This window comes from Mauremys reevesii, linkage group 1 (assembly GCF_016161935.1).
Source record: "Mauremys reevesii isolate NIE-2019 linkage group 1, ASM1616193v1, whole genome shotgun sequence".
NCBI classification, from domain to species: Eukaryota; Metazoa; Chordata; order Testudines; family Geoemydidae; genus Mauremys; species Mauremys reevesii.
In genome coordinates this window covers 287900575-287922939 of record NC_052623.1, presented here as the reverse complement: position 1 = coordinate 287922939, position 22365 = coordinate 287900575, and the positions used below count along the sequence as shown (strand labels likewise).

At 38.5% G+C, this 22365-nt stretch overlaps 1 protein-coding gene across 1 annotated transcript in view; it reads right to left on the bottom strand.

Moving 5' to 3' along the window:
* The window catches only part of PPFIA2 (PTPRF interacting protein alpha 2), a 618303-nt gene that overhangs the window by 77946 nt on the left and 517992 nt on the right, over positions 1-22365 (bottom strand). Inside the window, exons 15-17 of the mRNA XM_039497350.1 lie at positions 16677-16812; positions 15803-16023; positions 3776-4013 (exon numbers count right to left, since the gene is read on the bottom strand). Coding sequence (XP_039353284.1) covers positions 3776-4013; positions 15803-16023; positions 16677-16812 — 595 coding nt within the window. The remainder of the gene's footprint in view (positions 1-3775; positions 4014-15802; positions 16024-16676; positions 16813-22365) is intronic.

Sequence of the window (22365 nt, the reverse complement as noted above, 5' to 3'; positions counted from 1 at the left end):
AGTTGATGAAAAAAGCAACAACAAAAAAGAATTATTAGTAAACCTTATTTGAGCAAAGAAACACTCAAACTTCACATATATATTTATTCTGACATAGAAATAGTGACAAGAATACCCATTCATATTCTCCAGATGCCTTTGACATAACTTAAAAATACCTTTTGAGTGCAGTAATTTAGAGAACCCACCACAAAGCCCTGCTTTCCTGCAAATAATTAGCCACTCCCACATGGCCCCTTCATTTTCATATGCCTGGAAAGAAATAAAGTTTTCAGACATGATATAAAATTTTCATTTTTAGTTCCTTTCCCCCCCTATATCTTCCATAAATCCTCCCAAAATAATCAACAATAATAAAAGGATAATGCTTTCTTGCAATTCTCTCTTGTTTAAAACTTTTTAAACATTTAACTGAAAAACAGATACGAGACCAAAAAAATCACACAAACTGCAGTACATGAAAGAGGGCAATTTCTTTCCTCTTACAGTAAATCTGAATTAATATTTTTGTGTACCTGACATTTTCAATAACTCATCAAAAACACCAATCCTCTTTACCGCAGGCATTATCTCACCATGGAAGTCTACGAGAACATACATTGTTCAACTGCTTAACACTTCTACTTTAGGCAAATGTGTCACTCTGTGATATACACTTAGAGCTCAAAAAATCCTGCAGAGTTTGTTTTATGAAAGTTTACATAGACCTGTCCTGTGAAATCTGGCTGCAGTTATTGGCATCTAGCCAACCTCTATAGGTTTATTTGGAAGCTTGTGTACTATAGGATCTAAACCTCCAAGAAGATCTCACAACTTAACCCTTCCACCCAAAGAGTTGTCAGTCTGTCCTATCCATCCCCAGGCAGGAGGAACAGGCAAACCACACCTTCTGAAATAATTACATATTGAGAGCGGGAGGCAGTAGCATTGTAAAATGCTCAGTGTATTATTTGCTAGAGACTCTCAGTGGATTCCATAATTACCTGGCTAAGTCTTGTAGTGGGGGAAATGCCTCTACTCCTTCATCTGCTGGACTTTCATTTGCAGTTTTCATTAGAACCAAAATGTGAATCTTTTGGACAACCCTTTTCAGAGCACTTTCCCCACTCATTTAGTTTAGTTTCAGAATTTTTTTTTGAAATGTTCAATATCAATTTCATGCTCATTGGTGGAATACAGGTGGTTTAAGGAATATTCAAACACACTATATGCAGTTTAAATATAATACAGGTTAAATGGAATGTGGGAAAACAGGTCATCCCATGCAACTGGCATTGAAAAGCATATACAGAGAAACGCACAATGTGCCACTTGTATAAAACAGAAAAAAAACCACCTAAAACACTTTTAAAAATAAGTTTTAAAAGGTTTTAATATCAATAATGGCCTTGTAAGGCATTTGCTTGAGATTTAAATCTGACCTAGGATTAACAGCCTTCAACTCTGCCTCAAGCTATGTTTTATTAAATGGATTATTTGAGACTTCATTGCTTATAATAAAAATCCTATGCAAATTGGTTCTGATACTTTTTACTAATTATTATTAATTATTATTTCTATTACATTGGTACTCAATGGCCCTAATCAGAGAAAAGGGCCCCACTCTGCTAGGCACTGTACAGAGACAATAAAAACCCAACACAACTTAGTCTTTCCTCCAAAAACCTTACAACCCATATGTAGAATCATAGAAACAAAGGACTGGAAGGGAGGTCAGTAGGTCATCTAGTCCAGTCCCCTGCACTGAGGCAGGACAAAGTGTTATCTAGACCATCCCTGAGAAGCGTTTGTCTAACCTGTTCTTAAAAACCTTCAATGATGGAGATTCCACAACCTTCTTAGGTCATTTGTTCCAGTGCTTAACTACCCTTACAGTTAAGTAGTTTTTCCTAGCATCTAACCTAAATCTCCCTTGCTGCAATTTAAGCCCATTACTTCTTGTCCTGTCCTCAATGGATAATGAGAACAATTTATCACCCTCCTCGTTATACCAATCTTTCATGTACTTGAAGACTGTTAGGTCCCCATCAGTCTTCTCTTTTCCAGACTAAACAAACCCAATTTTTTCAATCTTTCCTCATAGGTCATGTTTTCTAGACCTTTAATCATTTTTGTTGCTCTTCTCTGGACTTTCTCCAATCTGTCCACATCTTTCCTGAAGTGTAGGGCCCAGAACTGGACACAGTACTCCAGTTGAGTCCTAATCAGTGAGTAGAGTGGAAGAATTTCTTTTTACGTCTTGCTTACAACACTTTTGCTAATACCAGAATGATATTTGCTTTTTTGCAACAGTATTACATTGTTGACTCAAATTTAGTTTGTGTTCCAATATAAGCGCTCAGATTCTTTTTCGCAGTATTCCTTCCTAGGCAGCCATTTTCAAGTTTGTATTTGATTATTCCTCCCTAAGTACTTTGCATTTGTCCTTACTGAGTTTCATCTTATGTATTTCAGACCATTTCTCCAGTTTGTCAAGATTATTTTAAATTCCAATCCTGTCCTCCAAAGCACTTGCAACCTCTCCCAACTTAGTATCATCTGCAAACTTTATAAGTGTTCTCTCTATGCCATTATTGAAATCTTTTATGAAGATACTGCACAGAACCAGACCCAGGACAGATGCCTGAGGACCCCACTCAATATGCTCTTCCAGCTTGACTGTGAACCATTGATGACTAATCTTTGAGTAGTTTTCCAACCAGTTGAGCACCCACCTTACAGGAGGTTTGTCTTGGCTAGTTTGTTTTGAGACGGTCATATGAGACAGCTTACTAACACTGATATATATCACATTTCCTGCTTCCCTCCTATCCACAAGCTTGTTACCATATCAGAAGAGGATATTAGGTTGGTTTGATAATGATTTGTTCTTGCAAATCCATGCTGACTGTTACTTATCATCTTCTGGGTGATTACAAATGATTGATTATTTGCTCCATTATCTTTTTGGGTATTGAAGTTAAGCTGACTGGTCTAACTCCCTGGGTTGTCCTTATTCATATTTTTTATATAAGTACTAAATTTCCCCTTTTCCAGCCCTCTGGGATCTGTCCTGTCCTCCACAAGTTCTCAAAGATAATCACCAATGGCTTAGAGAATTCTTCAACCAATTCTTTAAGGATGTAGTTCATCAGGACCTGCTGATTTGAAGACATCTTCCTTGTCCAGGTAATTCTTAACTTGTTCTTTCCCTATTTTAGCCTCAGATCCTACCCCATTTACATTGATGTTCACTATGTTAGTTGTGATCCCTGCTAACCTTTTTGATGAAAGATGAAACAAAAAAGGCATTTAACGCTTAGGCCACTATGATGTTTTCTGTTATTGTCTTTCTCTTCTCATTGAGTAATGTTCTTGGTCTTCCTCTTGATGCCAATGTATTTGTAAAAAAAAAAAAACTTGTTACTCTTTATTTTCCTAGGTAGTTTAATCTTGTTTTGTGCCTTAGCTTTTATAATATTGTCCTTGTGGGTTTTTTTTATATTTATCCTTTGTAATGTGATCTACTTTCCTCTTTTTAGTATGACCCTTTTTTGAGTTACAGGTCACTGAAGATCCTGGTTAAACCACCAGGTCTTTTACCATACTCCCTATCTTTCCTATGGATTGGCATAGTTTGCTCTTGTGCATATGCAGAGACAACAAAATATGGACAAAACAAATTCTACAAGGGAGTAGATAAGGCTTGAAAAGGACTAGGCAAACAGGAAAAACAATTTGATCAGTTTATTTTAATAAATATCATGCTCAAAACTGCCATCACACATTTCCTTACCAGTGTCATGACTCCCATACGATCCATTTCTCTGGCTGGACTGCGAGGGGTGAGTTTAGGGGTTGAGTGCCCACTAGGAGGAGAAGAGCTTGCAAGCGATGAAGCTGTCACTGATCCAGTGATAGATGTACCTGGGTGAACTCTAGCCAGATTCAAGCCTTCTAGACTGACGCTAGCTACTCTGTTCTCAATTTCTTCAGCACGCAGTTCTGTTGATTCTTTTTCTTCTTGAATTAACCTTATGGAATGAGAAAGCATATGATAATATTCTGGTCAGTGTCAGCTACATAAGGGGCATTTCAGGCTCTAACAGCAACTTCACTTCTTTGAATAGCTGAGTATGAACTTGCCTTTGCAGAAGTTTTATGTGCGTAGATGTGAGTAAACCCGTAACAGTTTGATAAACATTAGAGGAACAAAACTATATTAACTGTATTCATAGTTAATGCTGCTAATATACAACAATTTAACTATAAAAACTGTTTGGGTAAAATTTCAAAAGGTCATCTACTATAGCACCATTAATGAGCTTGCAAAATACAGGCACACATACTTCTGCATACACTTTGAAGGTACAAAAATGTGCTAGCAGACTTGATAAACTCTAATATTTGCAAGTATTAGAATCCGCACCTGCAAAACCTATTGGACCCATATTCTAGTGCTGATCTAACAGGAAATCAAACAAGAGGATGTGTGAAGTTACCCCCACTACATCTAACACTAACTTGTTTTATGTATTTAAGCTTTATATTTTAGCATTTATGTTATGTTATTTATATTGTTTTTACTGTCTAAAGTTGGTAGCATTTTCCCAGTGATATTCTAAAACCAGTATGACTAATTCATAGCATTATAATTAACTTTTAGTGCTAAGTCTGGATTCCACCCTGCTAAGGATACTCTTTGGCCTTTCAACTGGTGTGGGCTGCTGAAAGCAACACACATTGGGTGATCTTCTTTGTCAGTAGCAGTATATGTCTAGTGCTTCTTTAACTATGTTGAGTAAAAAGAACAAGAGAGCTCATCCCTCCTATTACTGTGCTATTCCATACAGACATCAATCTGCAATATGCAGGAACTCCGCAATTTCCACTGGTTTCCACTCAAAGGGATCCCAAAGACCTTCAGCATGGCTCTTGAGGATATCTTTGCCTGCTGTCAGGGAGTAAGAGCAATAAGAACTATAAGGCAGGAAGGCAGATAGTTCTCACCAGCAGAGAAACATGACAAAGAATAAATGGGAGACACAACTTAGCATTCACCATTGTGTTTCACCTAACATTCTCAGAAAAGCTTCTTTACTCATTTCCTGAGAGTGGTTTGGTTACTTGCTAGTGTTTAATTCCATCTCCTTCCCACTGAAATGATTTCCTCAGTATTAGCAGGGCAGATGCTCCAAACAAAACCCAAATTCCTGTACTGTAGGCCCTGGTCTAATAAATAAATGTGCTAGCATGTGAGCTGCACCCACATGAACTCCCAACAGATCCCTCAATCTGGTCCCCAGGGTACGTTAGAGCAACTCTGAGGTTGAGGGCCAACTGACTAGGACCCAAGGGGCTATTTTGTCAGACAAGAGATACCCCAGACAGGACCCTTGCAGTGGGCATAGTGACTCTATGCACCCAAGGTTTCCTCTAGGCAGGGGAATCCTCAGAGAACTAGATCTGTCAGCTGTACAGCTGCTTTGTGACACTAGAAAGTCACAAAGCAGGGGACAGTAACTGCCCCAGAGACATTAGGTTTTCTCTGGTCAGTGTATAAAAAAGGAGATGACTTACTACAAGGCCCATCTGTTTCTGAATGAATTACACTACATAATGTACAAAAGTGCACTCATTTATGAGTGGTTTGTCCTTTCTTCATCCTCATCTGCCCTCTCAGTCACATATCGTCAAAACAATCACACATTTTCATAAAGGAGGAAAGGAAGAGGTATTAGTACATCTAGAGGCAGAAAGAGCAGATGAAAGAATTGTGCAAGATAAAAAGATGGGATCAGAGAAGACAGACGCTCCTTAAGTTTTGAAATAGAGACAAACAAGCTGCCTCACAGATATCTACAGTGTGGTCTTCCCTTCTCTTGTGCATGTTAGTAATAATGCTTTAGTGGAACATGCCTTATTTGGAAATGGGAAACAGTATTTTTGATGATCTATAATGCAACCAACTATCTCCAAAATGCAAAAGCTATTATAAGAATCTTCTGAAAGGAAATACTCTATTTAATATTTAAAAAATATATATATACTAGAGTTGTCAAGCGATTAAAAATAATCGCAATTAATCATGATTAATCACAATGTTAAACAATAATAGAATACCATTTATTTAAACATTTTGGATGTTTTCTATATTTCCAAATATATTGATTTCAATTACAACAAAGAATACAAAGTGTAAAGTGCTCATTTATATTTATTTTTGATTACTGAGACTACAAGTCCACTCAGCCTTACTTCAGCCAATCACTCAAACAAGTTTGTTTACATTTGCAGGAGATAATGCTGCCAGCTTTTTGTTGACAGTGTCACCCGAAAGTGAGAACAAGTGTTTGTATTGCACTGTTGCGGCTGGCGTTGCAAGATATTTACATGCCAGATGTGCTAAAGATTCATATGTCCCTTCATGCTTCAACCACCATTCCAGGGGACACGCGTCCATGCTGATGACGGGTTCTGCTCTATAGTGATCCAAAGCAGAGCGGACCGATGCATGTTCATTTTCATCATCTGAGTCAGCTGTTGCTAGCAGAAGGTTGATTTTCTTTTTTGATGGTTTGGATTCTGTAGTTTCTGCATCGGTGTGTCGCTCTTTTAAAACTTCTGAAAGCATGCTCCACACCTCGTCCCTCTCAGATTTTGGACAGCACTTCAGATTCTTAAACCTTGTGTCAAGTGTTGTATCAATCTTTAGAAATCTCACTTTGGTGCCTTCTTTGTGTTTTGTCAAAACTAGTGTGAAAGTGTTCTTAAAATGAACATGTGCTGGGTCATCATCCGAGACTGCTATAACATTAAATATATGGCAGAATGTGGGTAAAACAGAACAGGAGACGTACAATTCTCTCCCAAGGAGTCCAGTTACAAATTTAATTAACACATTTTTTTAAAGAGCGTCATCAGCATGGAAGCATGTCCTCTAGAATGGTGGCCGAAGCATGAAGGGGCATACGAAAGTTTAGCATATCTGGCATGTAAATACCTTGCAATGCCGGCTACAAAAGTGTCATGCAAATGCCTGTTCTCACTTTCAGGTGACATTGTAAATAAAAAGCAGTCAGCATTATCTCCTGTAAATGTAAATAAACTTCATTGTCTTAGCGATTGGCTGAATAAGAAGTATGACTGAGTGGAGTTTTAGGCTCTAAAGTTTTACATTGTTTTCTTTTTGAGTGCAGTTATGTAACAAAAAAAAATCTACATTTGAAAGTTACACCTTCACGATAAAGAGATTGCACTTCAGTACTTGTATGAGGTGAATTGAAAAATACTATTTCTTTTGGTTATCATTTTTACAGTGAAAATATTTGTAATCCAAAATAATAATATAAAGTGATCACTGTACACTTTGTATTCTGTGTTGTAACAGAAATCAATATATTTGAAAATGTAGAAAAAAAATCTAAAATTATTTAATAAATTTCAACTGGAATTTTATTGTTTAACAGTGTGATTAATCATGATTAATTTTTAAAACTGCAATTAATTTTTTTGAGTTAATTGCATGAGTTAACTGCAATTAATTGACCGCCCTAAAATGTACCCTACTCATTTTGTTTTATTGTGTAAAACACATCTAATGCAGTTCTACTTCACGTGTTCTGAGTGTATGGTCTCCAGATACAACTCAAAATAATCCATGGAATTTGGAGACACATTGTATTTTTGGATAAAATGTAAAATCATGTCAGACTTCAGGGATACTGTATCAGTAGAGATCACAAAAAGGAGCTAACAGAAAAGGAAGCACACACTGTTGAATGTCTGTTGTACTATTTTACCTTACATATGGAATATGAATTTGCCACTAAGAGAAAACCTGAGAATTTCAGACAAAAATTTGCTCTCTCTCTTTTATCATCAAACCAGACACGGGGGGAATAAAAAGTGTAGACACTCAAAACTATGTTATATGTCTTAAAATATATAACTTTTATGGAAAAAAAAAGAATTACAAAAAAGCTGCAAATGAACAGTTAAGGGATCCCTGCAATCACAATTTTCTGCTATCACACAATCTTTCATCACTCATCATAACCCTACCCCAATTTACACTTCCACCCAACCTAAACTTTGCCCTTTCTGTGTTCATTTGTGAGGAAACTTTGCTGTTGGATTTACATACTTGTTTTTCATGTTGCTTCCTACACCTGTAGAAGAGACTTCAAAAGGAACATAGTCCCATGTTACATTAAATTATATTAAAGTTCTATCAATTCATAGAATCATAGAATATCAGGGTTGGAAGGGACCTCAGGAAGTCATCTAGTCCAACCCCCTGGTCAAAGCAGGACCAATTCCCAACTAAATCATCCCAGCCAGGGCTTTGTCAAGCCTGACCTTAAAAACCTCTAAGGGGATTCCACCACCTCCCTAGGTAACCCATTCCAGTGTTCACCACTCTCCGAGTGAAAAAGTTTGTCCTAATATCCAACCTAAACCTCCCCCACTGCAACTTGAGACCATTACTCCTAGTTCTGTCATCAGGTATCACTGAGAACAGTCTAGATCCATCCTCTTTGGAACCCCCTTTCAGGTAGTTGAAAGCAGCTATCAAATCCCACCTCATTCTTCTCTTCTGCAGACTAAACAATCCCAGTTCCCTCAGCCTCTCCTCATAAGTCATGTGCTCCAGCCCCCTATCATTTTTGTTGCCCTCCTCTGGACTCTTTCCAATTTTTCCACATCCTTCTTGTAGTGTGGGGCCCAAAACTGGACACAGTACTCCAGATGAGGCCTCACCAATGTCGAATAGAGAGGAATGATCACATCCCTCGATCTGCTGGCAATGCCCCTACTTAAACAGCCCAAAATGCCGTAAGCCTTCTTGGCAACAAGGGCACACTGTTGACTCATATCCAGCTTCTCGTCCACTGTAACCCCTAGGTCCTTTTCTGCAGAACTGCTTCCTAGCCATTCGGTCCCTAGTCTGTAACAGTGAATGGGATTCTTCCGTCCTAAGTAAGTACATTCCTTACCTGAGGAGGTTGTGAAGGCTAGGACTATAACAATGTTTAAAAGGGGACTGGATAAATTCATGGTGGCTAAGTCCATAAATGGCTATTAGCCAGGATGGGTAAGAATGGTGTCCCTAGCCTCTGTTCGTCAGAGGATGGAGATGGATGGCAGGAGAGAGATCACTTGATCATTGCCTGTTAGATTCACTCCCTCAGGGGCACCTGGCATTGGCCACTGTTGGTAGACAGATACTGGGCTAGATGGACCTTTGGTCTGACCCGGTACCGCCTTTCTTATGTTCTTATGTTAGTACTCTGCACTTGTCCTTGTTGAACCTCATCAGGTTTCATTGTGGTAAGTAGATGTAATTTGTCTCATTGTGGTAAGTCAATGTAAGTAAATCCCCACTGGTGTTATGAAATGTGTTGGTTACATTGGGCTGGAGTCTCCTGTCTGCCAGGGGGCAAGAGGAGTGCATGAGGTAGGTAAGGGATGCAGAGCCTGAGTCAGGAGAAGGAGGGGGCCATGTCTGCAGAGGGGAGAAGAGGAAGAAACATGGCAGAGCATGATGCTCTGCTGGTGAAAGATCTTCTGCCAGCAGCTTAAGTTAAAGCTTCCCCTCCCACCAATATTTTAAAATTTACAATGCGGCCAGGAAACTAAGATCAGCTCCTCTCATCTTCTGCATTGCATCTGAGCTCAAGCTGGGCAGAGTGGAGAACTCAGTCCACTGTATTTAGGCTTATGTAACTTTGCCAGTTTGTCTTTTTGACTACATTAATTATTGTGTCTATCAGCAAACATGTTAAGTCCCCCATCCTCCAACAGTAATGTTGTAGTATAACACAACACAACCAAGAAACAAAATACTGTGTCCTGCCATTTTAAGGCATAAACTCCTCTCAACAGTGTTCCTCACTCTGGCCCACCAGAGAGAGGGCTTACCGCAGCCTTGTCAAAAAAAGAAAAAGAGACAGACAAAGGGATGGCTGGCCTCAGATGGAGGAAAAGCCAAACATCCATTTATAGAATCATAGACTATCTGGGCTGGAAGGGACTGCAGGAGGTCATCTAGTCCAATCCCTTGCTCAGAGCAGGACCAATCCCCAGACAGATTTTTGCTCCAGATCTTTAAATGGCCTTCTCAAGCATTGAACTCACAACTCTGGGTTTAGCTGTGTTAGCAAGATTGTCAGTTTCTCTGTTCCAGTGTTCCTTGTCTGAGCCTGGGAGCTTCCTATACCTATTTCCTCCTCAGGCTGGGAAGAGAGGAAAAGAGAGAGTGTCCTCCCCATTGCCTTTCCTTTACATCCTTGCTCTAATCAGCCCCTATTTAATCCCTCCACTGCCTACCTTAGTGGGGCATAAGTATGCCCATTCACTGGATCTGTATTTGATATGTCTTTGTAATTCCTTCATTTGCCCTCTCTCTCCAGAAAACTAAAACTAAGGGGCACTTCCCCTCAAATGAGGCCAATGAAACAAAACAAATGCAGTTTGTAAGTCAAGCCAAAAATGAGTCTGAAAATTATTTTCCAAAAAAATCTGTCAAAGAACCTTTTTAATCACCAGAATTGTAAAACTCCTGTTTCTACTTTTTTTCCAAACTAGTCAGGAAAAAAAACAAACACCTACCCTGGGATAAAATGTGGTTTGTGAAATTTTAGGAGGGTTTGTTTCTTTATGGGAAAGATAGGCCAACGATTCTTGAAAAATTGAATTTATAATGAGAAACTAGCTTTATCCTTAACTATGCAGTGGCTTCTTCCACCATATAATAGGACATTTATGGATCTTTCTGATAGAACAAGAGAAAACACTCAAACCAAATTTTCTGTTTTATCCCCACAAACTAATGAGAAAGAAATATTTGTCTATGAAGGTTGTTGCATTTTGTTTCACTGGAAAATGGGATGCAGGATTTACTCATTCTCGTGGCAAAATGACTTTCTTACTGTTAACCAATTTGATGTTCATGCACAGGGCCCAAATATTGCCCTAGGTTGCTCCCACTGTGTTCTTTAATCATAGTTTATAAACTACATACTGCTTCCATTTACTTTCCTATGCCCCGTAAATATATATTCACGGGGTGAAAAATATCCAGTTCTGAATTGCAGTAATATGTGAATCTAAAAGATGGCAGGCTGAGGATTTAGAGTGAAATGTGAAAATAGAGATGTTATAATGAAAGGAGCCATAACGCCTAAAGTATAAAAAAAGCTAAAAGATCCCTTGCTAAGATCAATCTTCTTGCCTGAAATCCATTTAAAAATTGCCATAAAAGGTCTACAGTATTTTCTGAACTGATATCTGATGAAAGATCTAATGTAGATCATATTCTGGGAATTAAAATAATCTTTTCCATGTTATTAATAAATCTAAATTTTAGATCAGTTTGGATAAAACAGATGATCACCCTCTTACATAAGACATATTGCATGAATAAAAAACATCTTATCTAAGAATATAGCAGTAGGGATATATTACCGATCACCTGACCAGGATGGTGATAGTGACTATGAAATCCTCAGGCAGAGTAGAGAGGCTATTAAAAGAAAAAAACTCAATAATAATAATGGGGGATTTCAATTATCCCCATATTGACTGGGTACATGTCACCTCAGGACGGTATGCAGAGATGAAGTTTCTTGACACTTTAAATGACTGCTTCTTGGAGCAGCTGGTCCTGGAACCCACCAGAGGAGAAGCAATTCTTGATTTAGTTCCAAGTGGAGCACAGGATCTGGTCCAAGAGGTGAATATAGCTGGACCACTTGGTAATAGTGACCATAATATAATTAAATTTAATATCCCTGTGGCAGGAAAAACACCACATTGGCCCAACACTATAGCATTTAATTTCAGAAAGGGGAACTACACAAAAGTAAGGAGGTTAAACAGAAATTAAAGGGTACCGCACCAAAAGTGAAATCTCTGCAAGCTGCGTGGAAACTTTTTAAAGACTCCATAATAGAGGCTCAACTTAAATATATACCCCAAATTAAAAATCACAGTAAGAGAACCAAAAAAGAGACAATGTGGCTAAACAACAAAGTGAAAGAAACAGTGAGAGGAAAAAAAGGAATCCTTTAAAAAGTGGAAGTTAAATCCTAGTGAGGAAAATAGAAAAGAGCATAAATACTGACAAATGAAATGTAAAAATATAATTAGTAAGGCCGAAAAAGAATTTGAGGAACAGTTTACCAAAGACTCGAAAAGTAATAAATTTTTTTTTTAAAGTACATCAGAAGCAGGAAGCCTGCTAAACAACCAGTGGGGCCACTGGATGATCGAGGTGCTAAAGGAGCACTCAAGGACGATAAGGCCATTGCGGAAAAACTAAATGAATTCTTTGCATCGGTCTTCACAGCTGAGGATGTGAGGGAGATTCTCAAATCTGAGCCATTCTTTTTAGGTAACAAATCTGAGGAACTGTCCCAGATTGAGGTGTCATTAGAGGAGGTTTTGGAATAAATTGATAAACTAAATAGTAATAAGTCATCAGAACCAGATGGTATTCACCCAAGAGTTCTGAAGGAACTCAAATGTGAAATTGCAGAACTACTAATTGTAGTCTGTAACCTATCATTTAAATCAGCTTCTGACCAGATGACTGGAGGATACCTAATGTGAAGCCAATTTTTAAAAAGGGCTCCAGAGGTGATCCTGGCAATTACAGGCCTGTAAGCCTGACTTCAGTACTGGGCAAACTGGTTGAAACTATAATGAAGAACAATATTGTCAGACATATAGATGAACATAATTTGTTGAGGAAGAGTCAACATGGTTTTAGTAAAGTGAAATCATGCCTCACTAATCTATTAGAATTCTTTGAGGGGGTCAACAACCATGTGGACCAAGGAGATCCAGTGGATATAGTGTACTTAGATTTTTCAGAAAGCCTTTGACAAGGTCCCTCTCCAAAGGCTCTTATTCAAAGTAATCTGCCACGGGATAAAAGGGAAGGTGGTCTATGGATTGGTAACTGGTTAAAAGATGGGAAACAAAGGGTAGGAATAAATGGTCAGTTTTCAGAGTGGAGAGAGGTAAATAGTGGTGTCCCCTAGGGGTCTGTTCTGGGACCAGTCCTATTCAACATATTCATAAATGATCTAGAAAAAGGGGTAAACAGGTGGCAAAATTTGCAGATTATACAAAATTACTAAAGATAGTTAAGACCCAGGCAGACTGCGAAGACCCACAATAGGATCTCTTAAAACTGGGTGATTGGGCAAAAAAATGGCAGATGAAATTTACTGTTGATAAATGCAAAGTAATACACACTGGAAAGCATAATCCCAACTATACATATAACACGATGGGGTTTAAAGTAGCTGTTACCACTCAAGAAAAAGATCTTGGCGTCATTGTGGATAGTTCTCTGAAAACATCCACTCAGTGTGCAGTGGCAGTCAAAAAAGCGAACAGAATGCTGGGAATAATTAAGAAAGGGATAGATAATAGGACAGAAAATATCAAGTTGCCTCTATATAAATAAATGGTACACCCACATCTTGTATACTGTGTGCAGATGTGCTCACCCTATCTCAAAAAAGATATATTGGATTGGAAAAGGTTCAGAAAAGGGCAACAAAAATGATTAGGGGTATAGAATGACTTCCTTATGAGGAGAGATTAATAAAACTGGGACTTTTCAGCTTGGAAAAGAGACGTCTAAGGGGAGATATGATTAGGTCTATAAAATCATAAATGGTATAGAGAAAGTAGATCAGGAAGTGTTGTTCACTACTTCTCATAACACAAGAACTAGGGGTCACCAAATGAAATTAATAGGCAGCAAGTTTAAAACAAATAAAAGGAAATATTTCTTCACACAATGCACAGTCAACCCAGTCAACACAACCGAATCCTTGCCAGAGGATGTTGTGAAGGTCAAGAACCATAACAGGGTTCACAAAGAACTAGATAAATTAATGGAGGATAGATCCATTAATGGCTATTAGCCAGGATGGGCAGGAATGGTGTCCCTAGTCTCTGCCAGAAGCTGGAAATGAGCGACAGGGGATGGATCATTTGATGATTACCTGTTCTATTCATTTCCTCTGGGGCACTTGGCACTGGCCACTGTCAGAAGACAGGATACTAGGCTAGATAGACCCTTGGTCTGACCCAGTAGGGCCATTCTTATGTTCTTAAGAGGGTGATCATTTCTTGGTGGACTCTCCTGACTGAATAACTTTCCCTGAAATTTACAAAAGGGAATATGAAAGTAACTAATCTTACCATTCATTATAGGTGTATCTTTACAAACCAATTTTTTGATGAGAGTCACTCATGCTTTAGGGCATCGACTGATAATGTATGTGTGTGTGTGTGGGGAGGGGAATAAAGAATTTTCTTCTCTCAGTCAATCTACAATACTACAAAAATAACTCAGAGTGTTATGTTTTTTCTCTCTTTTTACTTTCCTCTAAAGCATCAGGTCCTAGTTATTGCTAGAGGCAAGATGCAAGACTAGATGGATCAATGATCTGATTCAGCATGACATAAATCCTATCTATCTACATTACCTACAGATATGTTCTCTTCTCCAACCCCCCATTATATCAGATAATTGCTTTTTAAAAGGGCAACACTTTAATTTTGTAAAAAGTAAAGATATTTGTTTAACCTATAACCTATTGTCAGGGTCCTGATTTCCTTGTAATAAAAGAAAACACGAATAAAATTCCTTGTTTTCCGTATATTGGGAATATGCTATTTTAGCAAGATTTAAACCTTACAATAGCAAAATTTTCCATTGGCCTTTTATCTTGACAGAAATGCTGTGAAACAGATTTTAGAAAATTGAAGCAAAATTCTATATGAATCAAATGGAGACATGTTGGGAGTGAAAAATTACAGTGAAAAATAAGTAGCCTCAACCCACCCTAGAATGGAAATTTTTTTCATGTCATTTTAAAACATGCTCAAGAGTATATATTACACTGGGCACTATTCTTTCAAGGCTACCTTGCACAAAGAGAAAGACTTGAGGAAAAACTAGCACAAGGTAAAGGGTTTATTTCAAACTATTCTCCACCTGATTACTAAATAGTACGGTAACCTACTGGTATGACCTGGACATTGATGCATTAATGATATCTCTTTCATCTATTTCCTCGGAACTGGGAGGTAATAAATGGATGTTCTAAAGAAAACATGATCAATTTATCACGCAATCTTTTTAAACCTACCTGTTTTGACAAAACAGGTAAACTGTGGTTCTGCTGTGAAAAGTGCATCCTTAGGTTCAATGTTTATTGCCTCTCAATAATTCCAGATGAAATTAGTGCAGTTTAATACATTGAGGTTTTTTTCCTTGTCTTTGGGCCCTATAACTCGGTCTGGGATATGAACCTCTTACTGAATTCCTTTCTGCTTTCATACCATTCTTAGTAACCCAGATCCATATGAGGTGTATTACAGGTATAATTAACAGTAGGAACCATGCATATCACTGAATTCAAATCTTCATTAATGGTAATATTCATTAATGGTAGAATGGGCACATACAAATCTTGAAAAGAAGGCCTATGAATAAAGGTCTATCAAAAAGCTTCCCTTTGTTAATGTGCCCTAAAATAGCTTCTTCTGAAGAGCTAACTATTTCTCTTCCCCTGGCACGCTCTTCGCAAACTCCATGTTTAAGAAAGGAAATTGCTATCATTACTTCCACTATAGTACATATTCTTATACATAAACACATACATTCCCCAATTACTGCCCTGGAATGCATGAGTGGGGCTCCCACTGCAGTCTATGGAAACTGATCCTGAGCAAAATGGGGAAGATTGAGCGATGAACAGAAAACACATTGCAGTTGGTTGATGTTAGGTACCTTATTTCTTTGTTGATTGCATCTAGTTGCTCCTGAAGCATCATGGCCAGAGTCTGGGCATCTGAATGCCCACTTGGTGACAGAAGATCCATGGAGCTAAAAATAGTTTCTCTATCATCGTCATCAATATCAGACATTTCGGTGTCACTTTCAAATGGGTGGCTGCTCAAGACTCCAATCTGCTGAGTTCTGTTCCACTCATGATCCCCAAGAGATTTCACCTAAGCAAAAATTTACAAAATGCATATGGTGTAGTCTAAGAAACTATTTCAAAATTAGCTTGCTGGAAAATGGAAAAGATGAAGTATTAACATTTTAAAATATTGACTCTGTGATTATTAATCCCTTTCTTATTTGTAACAACATTAATGATAGATTTATTTGAGAGGAATAAAGATGCTGTAAAGTTCTTTCATATGGTTTCTACTGCAGTTCAGCATTAACAAAGGAAGAGATTTTCAAAGGTGTCGTCCAGTTAGGTTTCCAACTCCCACTGAACTTGAATATCTCCCTCTGCGCTATTAGTGTTGGCTGCTATACAGTAGTGGATGTACTTGTAGATTTGCATGGAAAAATCCTATTGTTTGCTGAGAAAATGACACAATTTGTAACCCCATTGAGTATCTTCTACAAACACTGAGGTATACTGTCATATCCCAGTATCGAGATTTCAATTGTTAACATGAACTATTAATACCATATGCAATAAAAAGAAGATATCCTATAAGCTGTCAGCAAACTAGTTAGTTAAAGCACTTTTGCGGTGCATTATTCATGCCAGTATTTAATGCTGTCATTGTTTAGGAATACATTGAAATAATGCATGCAAAAAAGCTTGCAGTGTTTCACAAGTGAAAACAATTCAATGGTTAACCTTTGGTTCATCTCTCCGGACCCCCATACGACCTCTTCTGGGTCGCCTTATCACTTTAGTTGACCTGTAGTCGGATTGGCTATCAACCAAGGAACCCACAGAATACCTCAGTTCTGCTGACGTATCAAGGTGAGATCTGAAAAAGGATTGAGGCAGAGATAATAGGTAAATTCAAACAACAGTAATGATAATACAGTGCCTTTCATTCTAGGGTCTCAGACCTTTATTGACATTAATTCATTAAGCCTTGCAAGAGAAACTACATTGGGGACACAATTCAGTGAACATTTTCTAAACATATTGTGGAGTAATAAAGGAAATAAATCTTGATCCTTTTTATATTAAAGAATTAAATAACAAACCACAACAGGCCAGGTCTGCAGCTGGTGCAAATTGGCAGAGCTCCAATGAAGTCAATCAGCAGAGTCGGGTCAACATTAAGCATTTTTGCATACCCCACCCTAAACACTTCTGTAGTATTACTTTTCTGTGTAAGCAATTGTTGCCATGATAATGTTATGTGATCATGAATGAAAAGAAAGATGAATCAATCTGCTTATTAAGACATGCTCTACATTATGATAATGTTAGTCAATTTCTCAATGATATAAAGGTTTATGGTTTGATTGGAATGCTACATATCTGGTACTATGTTAATAGATTAAACTAATACAACTGATACAGCCTAACAATCTTGGCTTCCATAAGTGCGTTTGGGGCATGACTCTGGCTTTTAAACCATTGGCTGCATTGCAGGGCTGGGGATGAGGATGGTCTAAGCTTCAGGACAACAATGGAAGAATTGTGGCTGCCAGTCAGAATTCTTCCTAGTTTTCCTGGGGGTGTGTGCATGCTAGAGTGGAAACACTGCCACTCATTGATGCAATGTGGCATTCTCTTCCTGCCCCAGATTTGCAATCAGATTTGCTGGCTGGTGGGGACTGTGGGGGAAGGACACAGACTATGTTCCCTTTCCTTGACTCTTTTCAGGAGGTTAGTACCCGTGACAGAACTAACCTAGGGCAGTGCTTGTACCTCCCAGACCCGTCACAGTTGCTGCTCGTGGTGGGAAATAAGGGGAGTGAAGTCTCCATGCACCCTCTGAGCATTCTTGAACAGTCATGAAGATTTGGCCACATTTTGGCCTTAGCAAAAGGATGCACTTGGCATGATAACATTAGAGAAGTGGAATGTAATGTTACAAATAATGTAGTGATGATACTTGATCAGTATCAAAGTACAACACGTTATTACTACTTGTTTGTTTGTTTATGGTATCTCCTAAAGAGATAGGTCTCCAGGCAGACAGGAAGGAATGGTCTGTGCTCTCTGGAACTGGCAGTCTGAAGACTGACACACAGACAGAAAGCAGTTAGGGGGAAAGGGCAGATCATCTTTGTATTTGTTTTAGCATGTGGCAAATATACTATTGCATCTATCATCTTTCATTGTACTAAGTTGAATGGAGAAAAGAGAATGGTTAAGAAAAGTAAGTTGTTACTCCTACACAGAAGGATTTCTTAAAAAAATAATATATATGTTATAAATAACAACAGTGAAATGAGAATGTTATCTGACTACTTGCATTTCTGTAGTAGTCAAGAAAGTTACTCTATCTAGAATGCACATGAAAAATATACCTCCATATTTAAATTTTAATTCCTTTCAAACTGGAAAAAAAAAAAGCTTGTGACCATCTTCCTTAAAAGGTTCACAGCAAGGTTAATAATCAGTTTTCAAGAAACAAAATAGGATTTTTATCCCTCAAAATATTACCTTCAGCTCAGTGGAAGAATGTTGCCCAAGAAAATAATGGCTTTAATCTTTAGAGATGAAAGCTGTCTAAGTAAAGGTATGACTGATTTCCAAAATGAAGGTAATCATTCAGAAAAACACATTTATGCTAAAATCATAGAATCATAGAATATTAGGGTTGGAAGAGACCTCAGGAGGTCATCTAGTCCAACCCCCCGCTCAAAGCAGGAACAACCCCAACCCCATCCCAGCCAAGGCTTTGTCAAGCCGGGCCTTAAAAACCTCTAAGGACGAAGATTCCACCACCTCCCTAGGTACTTTTCTTAACCATTCCAATAATCTATAATAGCTGTAAAATCTGTAATACTATTAGAATATTAATGTAATCCCCACTTCCCCATTCCAGATATATATTCTATAAATAGATTTGAACAGATGTTCACTTTCACTACAGGATCACTTATTTTGAACTAAAATAAATTGTTGCCTAGAAGAATGAGGCATTAGTCTAAATTTTAGCACCACCACATTAGTCGGAAAGTGGGAGCAACTGGTATTGTTAAAATGCAACCACCTGATGGCTGTTCAGTGACATAAGACCATAAACTGCATCTCCAATGAGCATGGAGTGCAGAATCAGAATCTGGGTGATCTCAGTTGGAATTCCTAGTAGGAAAAAACACAACTGCGGTTATTAACAGTTTCTCCAGAGAGATCAGAGACATGGAGAAAGGACTGTCCTCCTACATCCAGAGATAGATCCTTCTCTAGCAGGAAAAAGGTACATTGGCTGTATGATGTGGGGAAGCTTGTTTGCTAAAAGGCTAAGATTGCACGAGGTATTACTACTCTGTTGGAAGGAAGAAACTGTTCCTCAAGATTTTAAAGATGTTCGTTTCATCCAAGGCTACAAAAACAAAGGAGTCAGAAGTGACTATAAAAGCCACAGAGCTATATCTTAACATCGTGAGAAAAATCTTAAGCTGTATTCTTTTACCTAGACTTCAAACTTCAGCTGAGAATAATCTATCCTGAGAGCCAATGTGGCCTCTGCTCGGGAAGGCCCAGCATAGACATGGTCTTCTCTGGAAGACAACTGCAGGAAAAGTGCAGAGAGAAGCGTAGTATACTGTATGTGGCTTTTATAGATTTAACAAAAGCCTTGGACATGAAGAGGTTGGTCTGAAGAAGCTTGTGTGACGTTGCACTCTATATGATTATATGAAAGTATGCTGATGAGTGTGAACATAATGTAACTAAAATATGCTTCATGCAAAAGGCCTCTTTTAAGGTATCATTACAAAGCTTATAATCTACTGAGTGTGGTCATCTTATTTGTATAAATGTATCACTCTTGTATCTGAAACTAGAAATATAAAATATAACTTGCAGGGCCTATTGTAATTATACAAAGTGTGGGCCATTAATAGTGGTTTGGAATCTTGATGGTTCCCATTAACCAGGACAATTGACTGTAGATGGCTCTGTTTTACTTGTAAGTTTTCCTGTATAAGTGTGCGCTGGGATGTGGGTAATGAAGTGTTACAGTGACATGTGATCATGTCACTTGAACTGAAATCCATCTTTAAACTGGTGCTTTTCCATTGAGGAGGAGGGGGTGGGAACCCAGAGAGGGACAAAGGATTCCCGCCTTATGCAAAAGATATATAAGTGGGTGGAAGAGAACAAAGGGGGCAGCCATCATGAGAAATCCCCTAGCTACCAGCTGAGCTGGAACAAGGGCTGTACCAGGGGAAAGGATTGTGCCCAGACTAGGAAGGCATCCAGTCTGTGAAAGAAACTTATTGAAACATCTCTGAGGGTGAGATCTTATCTGTACTCAGTTCTATTACTCTACTAGGCTTAGACTTGCGTGTTTTATTTTATTTTGTTTGGTAATTCACTTTGTTCTGTCTGTTACTACTTGGAACCACTTAAATCCTACTGTCTGTATTTAATAAAATCACTTTTTACTTATTAATTAACCCAGAGTACATATTATACCGGGGGAGGGGTGGAGCTGTGCATATCTCTCTATCAGTGTTATAGAGGGAGAACAATTTATGAGTTTACCCTGTGTAAGTTTATACAGGGTAAAACAGATTTATTTGGAGTTTGGACAGGAACACTTCTATAAGCTGCTTTCAGTTAAGTCTGCAGCTTTGGGGCATGTGGTTCAGACCCTGGATCTGTGTTGGAGCAGACTGGAGTGTCTGGCTTAACAGGACAGGGTGCTGGCAGGGAAAGCAGGGGCAGAAGAGTTGTGGCACATAGGTTGGTAGTTCCCAAGGGGGTTTCTGTGATCCAACCCATCACAGCTTGGTTGTCCACCTATATTGCTAAACCTTGTGAAATTCTTACACAATGGCATGAAAGCAACTGTAATGTACAAAAACCAAGAGTCTGACTCATTTAACATCAACAATGAAGTGAAGCAGGGTTGCGTACTGGCTCCTACATTATTTAATACTTTTTTACTTCTCATTCCTGCTTCAACATGCGTCCCATGATGCTGGAGAGGATGTCTATCTTAGCACTGGACATGATGGAGGTTAATTTAACATTGCAAGGTTCAGAGCCAAGACGAAGGTGAAGGAGACCATCATAAGGGACCTGTTGTCTGCAGATGATGCAGCCCTTGTGGCTCAGTGTTGATGCCCTACAGTAACTTATTACCAAGTTCTCTGATTCATGCAAAATCCTTAGGCCAGCAATACGTGTGAAGAAGACTGTTATCATGCACCAAAGCTCTTCAAAACCAGTTTCAGATATCATCTTACTTGGTATTCGTTTGGATGGTATTGACCAATTTTGCTATCTTAGCTCTACTATTACCAGCATTGTAGATCTTCTTGCTGAGCTCACTAGTAGAATTGGCAAATCAGCCAGGAACTTTTCAAGACAAAGCCTGGAACAATAACAAATTGTCAACTAAGTGAAAATCTGTATTTATGTGAGATGTGTTTTATCCACTCTTCTATATGGCTCAGAAACATGGATGACTTACGCCAAACATACCAAAAGATTAAACAGCTTTTATATCAGATGCTTGCTTCGAGTAAGATGGCAAGACAGGGTAACAAATGTGGAACTGTTAAATTGTGCTGATATGTCATCCATGGGAACATTGATTAGTAAGAAAAGACTCAGGTGGCTTGGACATGTCAAGTGAATGCCAGAATACAGGATCCCAAAGAGCGTGTTGTGCTCATGAAGGGTCTAGAAAGAGGCAGACTGCTGCATAGATTTTGGGATGCTTGTAAAGATGACTTAAGTATCCTTTGGAATCTCTCTGAATGATTGGGAAAGGAGAGCGGAATGCCCCTCTGGTTGGCGGAGACAGCTTGTAGATGGAGTGAAGTGTTGCAAGGCAGACTGGATCAAGATTTGTGATGACCGGCATCTAAGGAGGAAAGAATCTGCTGCTTGGATTCAGAGCACTGTTAGGGTGTGAGTGTGCCCTACCTGTGGACAGGACTGTTACTCGTGCATCGAACTCAGCAGCTATCAAAGAACTCATCGGCACATACACCATGCTCTGTAAACAGCAATAGTGCCATTTATTACATGTACTGTGCCAATTCTGTGAACAACAAATCAAGGTTCATTGTCCAAAGCTGCCAATATGGTACCTTTAACCAACAATAAATATTCTACAGCAAGACAAAAAGGAAGACAGATACCATATACTCTGAAGTATGAAATAAGAGCCATAAACAATTCCAGAGACATATGTTAGGAAATATGTCTTAGGGTTTAGTTCCTAGGTACAGCGTATGTCAGATCCCTATAGTCATAAATGCCGAGTCTCCTATTTTTTTTCCTTCATAAATCATAATGGGCAAGTAGATTTTGTGCTTGAGCTGGTAAATATTAGTGACAACCTTGAAAAGCTGTTATAACCTGTGCGGATGTTCCTATAATAAAAAATCCT